Source organism: Magallana gigas, chromosome 2 (assembly GCF_963853765.1).
Source record: "Magallana gigas chromosome 2, xbMagGiga1.1, whole genome shotgun sequence".
Taxonomy (NCBI): domain Eukaryota; kingdom Metazoa; phylum Mollusca; class Bivalvia; order Ostreida; family Ostreidae; genus Magallana; species Magallana gigas.
The window spans coordinates 44,742,230-44,751,176 of record NC_088854.1 but is presented as its reverse complement, the minus strand read 5'-3'; the positions used below and the strand labels follow the sequence as shown (position 1 = coordinate 44,751,176).

General features: G+C 36.3%; 3 protein-coding genes across 5 annotated transcripts; 1 reads left to right on the top strand and 2 right to left on the bottom strand.

The window, feature by feature from the left end:
* Positions 1–142: 142 nt before the first annotated feature.
* Positions 143–2,735, bottom strand: LOC105343999 (uncharacterized). Of its 3 annotated transcripts, none has more exons than XM_011451545.4 (5): positions 2,584–2,735; positions 1,655–1,781; positions 1,127–1,250; positions 873–1,038; positions 143–437 (listed from the first exon to the last, which is right to left on the bottom strand). In XM_011451545.4, the coding sequence occupies exons 2-5, from the start codon at positions 1,777–1,779 to the stop codon at positions 340–342; spliced, it is 513 nt and encodes a 170-aa protein (XP_011449847.2). In that variant the 5' UTR covers positions 1,780–1,781; positions 2,584–2,735; the 3' UTR covers positions 143–339. The 3 variants fall into 3 exon arrangements, with proteins under 3 accessions (XP_011449847.2, XP_011449848.2, XP_011449845.2); XM_011451546.4 differs by having other exon boundaries at positions 2,589–2,725; XM_011451543.3 differs by having other exon boundaries at positions 2,575–2,712.
* On the top strand, positions 2,551–6,229 carry LOC105344000 (protein CutA homolog). The gene is made up of 7 exons (XM_011451547.4): positions 2,551–2,704; positions 3,232–3,365; positions 4,072–4,131; positions 4,600–4,645; positions 4,767–4,816; positions 5,530–5,572; positions 5,876–6,229. Exons 2-7 carry the CDS (start codon positions 3,250–3,252, stop codon positions 5,936–5,938), a joined length of 378 nt encoding a protein of 125 aa, XP_011449849.3. The 5' UTR covers positions 2,551–2,704; positions 3,232–3,249; the 3' UTR covers positions 5,939–6,229.
* Positions 5,924–8,883, bottom strand: LOC105343998 (tripartite motif-containing protein 2). Its single transcript, XM_011451542.4, has one exon. The coding sequence runs from the start codon at positions 8,521–8,523 to the stop codon at positions 6,466–6,468; it is 2,058 nt and encodes a 685-aa protein (XP_011449844.2). The 5' UTR covers positions 8,524–8,883; the 3' UTR covers positions 5,924–6,465.
* Positions 8,884–8,947: the final 64 nt, after the last annotated feature.

Genomic DNA, 8,947 nt, shown 5'->3' with positions numbered 1-8,947 from the left:
GTTGTACATGTACTAATGATTGTTTATAATGCACCGATAGTTGTCTGGTTTCTTTTTATGGTGCAATGTTTTGCAATGTACTTAAGAGCCTTAGCAAAAGTGTTATACATGTACATGTATTATCACAAATAGAACTGCAGTATTGAAATCTATGCATTTATTTGTATGGACATTTATAACACATTGTTTGCTTCATAGTGCTAAAATATTAGGACTTTCCATTGTTTGTATATATGTTAAAAAAAATAAATGTCTGGACAAGTCTTTAATGGCACTTTTTTGTAGCTGAACAGGAACAAATCTTTGTTGGCACCTCTTCGAGTTGTATGTTAATGAGCCTCATTCTTTACACAGCCTTTTTATGAGTTCTCCGTGCTGTGGAAACTTTTCCAACAGGTCAGCTCTCTTTCCCTGAGTCCAGTCTTGTAATGCCCAGCCTGTGTCACATTTAATTATACATATTGGCATGTAAATGAGATTTTTTAAAGGAAATTCATACTGATTGTCAAATTTAAGCTGTTGATTGCAACACCTACTTTTAAATGTAGTTTGAGGGGATATTAAATTGCAATGCAGATGTGCATATATACGAGAAAATGTAAAATAATGTAGGAGTGCTCCCATATATAAATGAATGCAAGCTTTTAAATTTTGTGCAAAAAATGTCTTGCTAATTTGAAATGCATGTATTTGCAGTTAAAAATAACCTGCATTTACGAATGATTTGGAATCTACAGTAATGCACTCGGATTACACTATATCTTTTCTGGAACCGATAAAATATGAAATATTAATGTAAAGTTATGGATATTACTAAATATCTAGTTAGGTATTGTTTTGGAACAGTTGGATATATATAAGTATATATTTACCTGGAATGACAACAGCTCCAAAGAGAACATACTGAGTTTGTTCCATTGGTTCCACAGCATACCACGTATCGTGTCGCACCGTTACTTGGTAACGATAATCACCATTTTTCAATGTATCTCCCAGAATACTTTGGGTTAATTTACCTTCGTTGTCTATTGTGTATATCTAAAAGTAATTTAAAAAAAAAAGTTTTTAAAAAATTGATCCGAAATTAAAATGCAACTCAGAGTACTGTAGAAAGTTGATGGAAGACCTTTGCTGGTCCTCCTGCATGCCAGAGGAAGATCTCGTCAAACAGGGGAAGATGGAAGGAGACATATTTGCCCGACTTTAAAAGATAGTAAATGCAGCTGCCACCATCTCTTGGCCCATCAAACCTGTAAAAAGAGCAGAAAAATTAAAAAATATCAAATAATGAGATGTCACAAACCTATGAATTACTCCTGCATAGAGTAATTTAAACTGGGTGACTGTGTAAATATTTCGGCCATTTTAATTTTCAGCACAAATGTAGGCCTGGAGGCCTAAATTTACAAAATGAGACTCCTGTGATATAATTCATATGCTAATTGAGTTGCAAGTAATTCTATTTTTAGATTATAAAAATTAGATCCTAGAGATATTGACAATAATTGAGAAATCGGAACCACCTTGTCAAATTGAATTATTGCACACATTTATATGTGCAGTTTAGGTATTATCAGTACGGCAAGTCTTGCATGCTATTAAAGTCATAACACTGAATGCTAAGGTATCATTTTTAGAGTTGAGATGAACAAACTTGTTGGGCTGTATGAAGGTGACTTGTCGGTCGGTGCGGTACTGTTCACCAAAGTAACCGCCCTCTGGGTGAGGAATCAGCTCAAGACTGCGAACCAAATGATCTATCTCCTCGTCGGCAGACATTTCTGCAGAAAATGAACAATGACATATGATCACTAACTTAATTCACTGGTCATAAAACTATTGCATAAGTGTATTACAAATTTACAATGTGAATTATGATAGAAGTATTTTAATTATGTCAAAAATTATTTGCATAACAATTATTTAAATGTTCAATTCAAGTTTAAGTTGGACTGTATTAGGACTTAATTGACAACAAGACCTTTTGCAAGGCAGTCAAGTGCTCCTTCTAAGCTTATAATTTGACAGCGTTTGCATTAGGAGTGGAGAAAAAGAGTTTGCGCAGTATGTAACAAGATGGGAGATCAAATGGTGAGGGGGCCTGACTGGATTTCAAACCCAGGCTCCCTGAATCTCTATATATAGTCAGATGCTCATGCCTATTAACTCAGAGCTATCTGGCGCGGGTATTCGAACTGGTCTGACTATCACACAAATTAATCTCCCATTATATCATCATCGCCCTCAGTGATTAACACCCTTTCCCTCTTAGTTTTAGGGGCTGGTACGGACCATACCTGGACCCATACCCACCCCTCCCTGAATCTCGTGTCAATTTAGTGCTCTGCCTGCAAACTGAGCTATCTGGTGCAGATATTTGAACCAGTCTGACCGTCACATTTACATGAGGATTTGTGTTCAAAATATAATAATGTTCTATGTTCCAATATACCGGGTATATCAAAATAAAATACATCTAGAATAACGTTTTGTACTTATTTTTTTTTAAAATGATCATATTTGTAAGAGGAATGTTTTTTTTTTAAATTGTATAAAGAGGCGTTTAAAAGAGACCTTTAATACCGTACAAACGAATAATCCGAAACCGGAAATAACAGCTGTTGACCTACATTGTACCCGTCTGCCGAAAGTGAAACTAAAGCTGGAGTTTTCAAGGCGCTGCTTTGTTATATCCACATCTTTGGTAAGACCATCTTAGCTTTGATTGTCTTAGTATAGAGATAATACATGAAATAAGTAAATTCCATTATTAGCTAACCCAGAGACGTCTCTGGCTAATCTTAGACGCAAATACTGTCTTGTATAGATTCGGAGCACATGCAAACTGTTAAAAAATAAAAACTACTTTCGGTTTACTGAGATCTTTTAAAAATAACTCACTACAGACAATTTAATAGAAAGGATCACGTTGCCCGATTAGTTATGCCAACATTTATTAGTATGCACTATAACTGTTGTATTTTTATGAATGCACGGTATTGATGAAATAGAATTATTAAAGAATATTAGCATGTCGGAGTGGAAAGCACATGTGTACTATGTTGTACAGCGATTAATCGAACCATTTTACTGTTAATTTCTTTAGTATTAATTAACATATGATATGTACATATAATTTTTTTTAATGCCAAGAATTGAAAGAAAAAGCAATAAACAAACAGTTCAATAGAGACAACTGTATTCATGATGACTTAAAATTTTTACATGTAGATTTTGCTAGGAGTGTGCATGTCACCTTTCCTTGGATTGCTGCGTCGCACGTTGTCAACAATGAGCCAACAAGGAAGCTACTCCGTGGCCTTTGTCACAATTAACAAAATGGAAGAAGCAAAGAAGCTGGCAGCGTAGGAAAAAAAATTCTCCTGATCCCTCACTCCCCTCTCTTTTTCCTTTTACATATTCTTCTACCTACATGAATCTATTTTTTGACATTTCTAACATTGATTTCTTGGAAAATTTGATTTTAAAAGAAATTCCTTTGGAAGAAATTTTGACTATTATTGTCATTGACTCATTGTTACCTACCTTGATTATTTGAGGAAATGCTCAGAACAGCAAATTTCATGAAAGTGTTCTTTTGATATGATAAAGAACTCCTACCCCAGAAATTTTGCAAGGAGAGTCTGGATTTAAGAATTATTTACATGTACTTGTTTAATGTACAGGTATTTTAAATTCTAATTTCTAATAAGTTCATTTTTATGCATATAAACCATAAGATTTAAAAAAGCTATATAACATTACAATACGTACACACCCTGGATTTGCTGGATGATATAACATACATGTACCAAGTCACTAAATATGAACTGACCTCTTCCACCCAATTTAGACTGCTTATTTCATTTTGTTCATTTTTTGATAATTTTATTGGGCAGATACAGTATTGCATGCTATGACAAAATTTATCTCTAAAGGCTAATCTATAGCACAACTTATTCAAAATCCATTATTGTATGTGTATAAACACAAATGTTAAATATATAGACCATTGTGATTATATAGTTGCCTGCATGTCTGTTGTTCATTCTTGTTTTTTTTTTTTTAAAGAGGTTTGGTGAAAGAGAAGCACGCTGCTTGTGTCAACATTATCCCAGGCCTGATATCTGTGTGAGTGTTTAAGTCAAAACAACAGTTGTCGTTAGTGTATTGCTTCCTTTGATGGCTCATGCAAGTAAAAAGATAGCAAGCATTGCAGAAAAAAAATACAGAACCTGCTCTAGCAATTTATATTATTTTTTTGCAATGATAGCCACTGTCCTTTCCTGTATGAAACACCAATTACCCAACTCTGAAAAAAAACCTAAGCAGATTTTGATATCGCTAATGTAATAAATAAGACCTTGGGATTTCATTATGTAAATAACTAGTTTATGCATCTAAAATAATTTCAAGTGAAATTTACTCTGTTTATTATAGGCACATCTAATAAATGTTGATTTCTTTGAGCCATGGCTGAATTGCAAACATTCAAATGTTTCTGAAAACAACTACCCAATGCTTAATGTCTTGTTGAAATGACTCCTGGCATATATTTCTAAAATGCTTGAAAATTCAGGTTTTTAAAATCCATTACAGGTATGAATGGGAGGGCAAAATCAATGAAGACCCAGAGCTTCTTCTGGTAAAGTATTAATTTTAGCATTCTCTTATAAAATAAAGCAGCACGGCAGTTTGATTTAGAAAATAGAGATAACATTTTCTCTATTTTTTCAAAATTTGTTTTTTTTTTTTTATTTTTATAGAAAATAAAGACAGCTACAAGTAAAGTGGAAGATGTCATCAAATATGTAAGGTAATACATATAATTGTTATACTCTGTCCCGAGTTTTTGCTTCCACCACTTTTTGCTTGATATTTCAATAATAGTAAATACCTTTGTGCTCAAACTATGTTCATCCACTAATATGAAAAATGTCCAGATTATCTGTTTTGAAACGCCCCCTCCTCCGTTTCAGGTTTCAATACACATCCCAAAATTGAAAGTCTACGGAGATTTTGCATTGCATCAGCCATTAATAAGCCCGGATGATAACGTTAAAAAATTGCGTGATGTATTCTGAGTGTATTCCGAATGGAGAAAAGATGTAAACATTTCCCATTATAAATCTCCGTAAGAAAAATTGTTTTCGTTCCTGTGAAATTTTATGAGTAAGGGATAATTGTTCAATGAAGATATCTTGGATATATTCCCTTTAATCGATTTCAATTGTATTTCTTTCACAGGTATGTGTATTTTTATTAAAAATCATTAAAAATTGATGGAAGCAATAACTTGGGACAGACTATAACACTTACTAACCAAAGTAAGACCATTTACATAGTATATTATACCTATATATTAACCTAGATTTCTGGACATGACCAACAAGTTTTTGATGAAAAAGGTTTTGTTGAATTTTTATGTACATTGCAGTTCATTTTATAAATTATTATGTACATGTAGATTCTTGAACATAAACAAATAGCTGATTTTTACTGGTTCAGTTTGTTGTTTTTTTTTTACAGAGAAAACCACCCATATGATGTTGCAGAGGTGATTAGTGTCAAGGTAAATTTGTCCCCCCCCCCCCCCCCCCCCCATCCTCACTCTCCCTTCGACATAAAAAATCTTATTATATTCTAGACATCAAATATTGACTGTCATTAATATTTAAATCGCAATCATCATTGAAATAACCTTTTGATTTGTTATAATTTACTCTGTCTACACTAAACATTAAGTTACGAGTATATAAAAAATATACAAGACTGCATTTTTGGAATGAAGAATTTGAAAAACTGAGTCAGTTGCATTGGTTTAAATGAATAATGATATTTTCAACAACTTCCAAAGGTTTTTGTGTAATTTTAGATTGACAATGGAAATCCGCCATACTTAAAATGGATTGATGAAGTCGTGGGAACCAAAGCCTAGATTTTATCTGCAAGACTCAGTATGGATTATTTTATCAGCAAAAAAGTGTCCCTCTACAAAGACTGGATAATATACATGCCTAAAGCAGTTGAATTTCAAACTCTTAAATTTTTTGCTTATAATTTAAACTTTGGAATATGATAATTGGTAAAGCTTGTCAGTCAACTATATACTCTCCACATGTGCTTAGTTTTACATGTACATGTATAACTCATTGACAAAAAAGTCAGTAAAATGCTTTTTTTAATTTAATTGTGAAAAAATAATGAATAATAAAATTATCATGAAATGGTCCATTGTCTTCCTATATAAATGTTCACATTTACAGATGATAGGGTAATCAAGGTTATAAGATGACAATATGTTCAGCTACTGAATAAGTTGTAGTATAAACTAGCAGCATTGCGTAAAAATGCATATATTTATTATTTTACGGAATTGATAAGGGATAATTATAAGCAAGTTTGGCAAATATAACATGTTTCATGAGAATGATTATGTGACAGAAATAAGCTTTCTAATGAAAGTTACTCGAACTGGAATATTTTGACTACGCTCTTATCCCCCTGAGTTATGAGCAGACGATCCTCTTTCTCGTCGTATGCAATAGCACGTGGATACGTAATTTCCTCTCGTGACACGATGGTCTTTATGCGGTCTCCCTCGGGTGTTACAACTTGCACGCTTTTTGCATGGTTCCTGCAAACATAGAGGTTGCCTTCACGATCCAACGTTATTCCTGCTACATGGCTGAGATCTATTGTGGAATAGGTGTAACAATGCTCGGAGGTTTCCGTAAGACACGTGATACAACCTCGGCGTTCGTCTGACACGAAGATCACGGTACCGGCGTTATTTGACGTTACATATATCGGCCGTGAAAATAACGGAGATCCGTCGTCATCAACTCCAATGGCTGCAAGTTCCCTTCCGTCTGAAGAAATAACTTTCAATGCCGGAGGCTTTCCGTCGTAGCAAAGAGCGAAGAACTTTCCTCGCACGTGCTTGATTCCGAAGCAAGCTTCCTCCGTGGTAAAGTAGTCCGACATTTTAATGGAGTCCCCCGTGGTCAGAAGCTGTATCCCGTGCTCCTCCGGAAGTGTCACGGCGATTTCGTTCTCCCCAACAACTGTCACATCCCAAGGTTTCGTTGTGAAAAAGATGCTGTTCAGAAGCCGGTAGTTCTTGCTGAATAGCTTCAGTTTTCGATTAGAACGATCCACCAGTACAAATCTTCCATCGCTAAGGAATGCGGCCCCAGTGTACCAACAGTCTTTAATGTCATCTTCCATTTTGGCATCAAATGCTTTCGCGAGTTCTGCTTTTCGCCCTTTCAAAGACAGGGTAGACTTGAATTGTTTCCCTTGCTCGATCGACTTTTCAATCGTCACGGTGTTGGGGAAGGGTTGCAGTTTTGAGGGCGAGTGGCGGACTTTCAATTCTCCGTATTTTTTCACTTTGTTGAGCAATGTTTCTATATGCTCGTCGATTTCGAAAACGTACTCACAGTCTTGAATTTTGCTCCTCAGTTTACCCATCTCCTCTTCGTACCACAGGCATTCCCTCTTGACCTCTTCAATAGTTTTCATGAGGTTGGAGTCGGACCCATGGTTTTCTGTAACGTTCAGCAATTCATGCGCATTTGTTACCGCCGATTGTATCTTCCTAGACTTGCTCACCTCTTTCTCCATTGCCTTGGTTTCCCCAGAATGTATGTCAGAGAGCTCCTTCTTGATAGCTTTCTCCATTTTGTCCAGAATATTTATGACGTTAATGCGAATTTGAGCAAACTCGTCAATAAGCTTGGTTTTCTGTTCGTCCAGGCTCAGCAACTTGTTGGTTCTGGATGCGATGACCTTCTCTATGTGCTCGTTGTATTCCTCAAGGTTTTTCTTGAGGAACTCCGGCGTTTTGTCCAGACGGCTCTGCTTGACCGCGTCCATCACGGACACAACTCGGTCACAGCGCCTGTGTTCTTCCGCCACACAGTTCGGACAACAGAGTTCCCTGTCCGTCATACAGTACATGTCCAGTGTCTTGCCCGGATGTTTCTGACACGGCTCTTGTTGTTCCTGTAGCAGAGAAACGTGCTTCATGAACTCTTCCTTGCTAAGCACTGTGTGGTCCATGGACACACGCATTCCACGATGAACCTTGGAGCAGTTCTTGCAGAGCCCGTCCCGGCATTCTTTGCACCAGGAAACTACGTCCGATCGGTCGCCATTACGTGTACACGGACCACAAGTTTTCTCGCCCCTCATCAGGAGTTCCACGTCCAGTAGATCCATAAGGAACGTGTTAAGGGGAAACTTGGTTGTCCAGTTTTTGGCGGACTGCGAGGAGAACTTGGACACATTGATGGCCTTGTTACACGTGGGACACACATACTCCGTCGGGTGGGCGGTTTGACTCCCCTTTTTGACGCTGGACTTGGCAATGTAGTCATGAATGTGCTTGGACAGACAGTTCTCGCAGTAGGAATGGAGGCAGGGTAAGGTCCGGGGCTGAGTGAACCACTGGCTGCACAGACCACACGTCAGGAATCTCTCATTCACTTTTATATCTCCGCGTCCTGTCTTGGCCATTCTGAATTCTTCTTGTCTCTTGCTTATATCCGTTTCATCGATTTTATAATTAAACCGTCTTCGCGACTCATACTGCCTTTTTCTTTTATTTCCTTGCGCGAAGAATGGATCTGTTTTGAGGTATTGCTATAGGAGACGCTAGTTAATTCACTGATTTTTTTATTCATTGCTTTCAATGAATCGCGTACACTTCAATAGCATCTCAATATGATTTTACCTTGAGTGATCTTTGAAATAGATTTCTTTTCTTTGTTGAATTTAAACTACATTTAAATCTCTCTAAACGTCAGTTCCGTGGTAGATGAGATTCGGATGTTATTGAAATTTTATAACAAAGGAAGATCTCTGTTTGATACATAATGTACTCTAAAATCCAGTTCTCCAACTTTGTTTCGAGATACACCTAAAACAATTGAAGTTAAAG

Excerpts from the sequence above, each read along its gene's own strand:
- LOC105343999 (XM_011451545.4), bottom strand. The coding sequence starts at position 1,779 with ATGTCTGCCGACGAGGAGATAGATCATTTGGTTCGCAGTCTTGAGCTG. Across the intron at positions 1,251-1,654 it reads ACCTTCATACAGCCCAACAA|GTTTGATGGGCCAAGAGATG; the intron begins GTTTGTTCATCT and ends CTCTTTTTACAG. Across the intron at positions 1,039-1,126 it reads ATGCAGGAGGACCAGCAAAG|ATATACACAATAGACAACGA; the intron begins GTCTTCCATCAA and ends AATTACTTTTAG.
- LOC105343998 (XM_011451542.4), bottom strand. The coding sequence starts at position 8,523 with ATGGCCAAGACAGGACGCGGAGATATAAAAGTGAATGAGAGATTCCTG.
- LOC105344000 (XM_011451547.4), top strand. The coding sequence starts at position 3,250 with ATGTCACCTTTCCTTGGATTGCTGCGTCGCACGTTGTCAACAATGAGC. Across the intron at positions 4,646-4,766 it reads AAGACCCAGAGCTTCTTCTG|AAAATAAAGACAGCTACAAG; the intron begins GTAAAGTATTAA and ends TTATTTTTATAG. Across the intron at positions 5,573-5,875 it reads CAGAGGTGATTAGTGTCAAG|ATTGACAATGGAAATCCGCC; the intron begins GTAAATTTGTCC and ends GTGTAATTTTAG.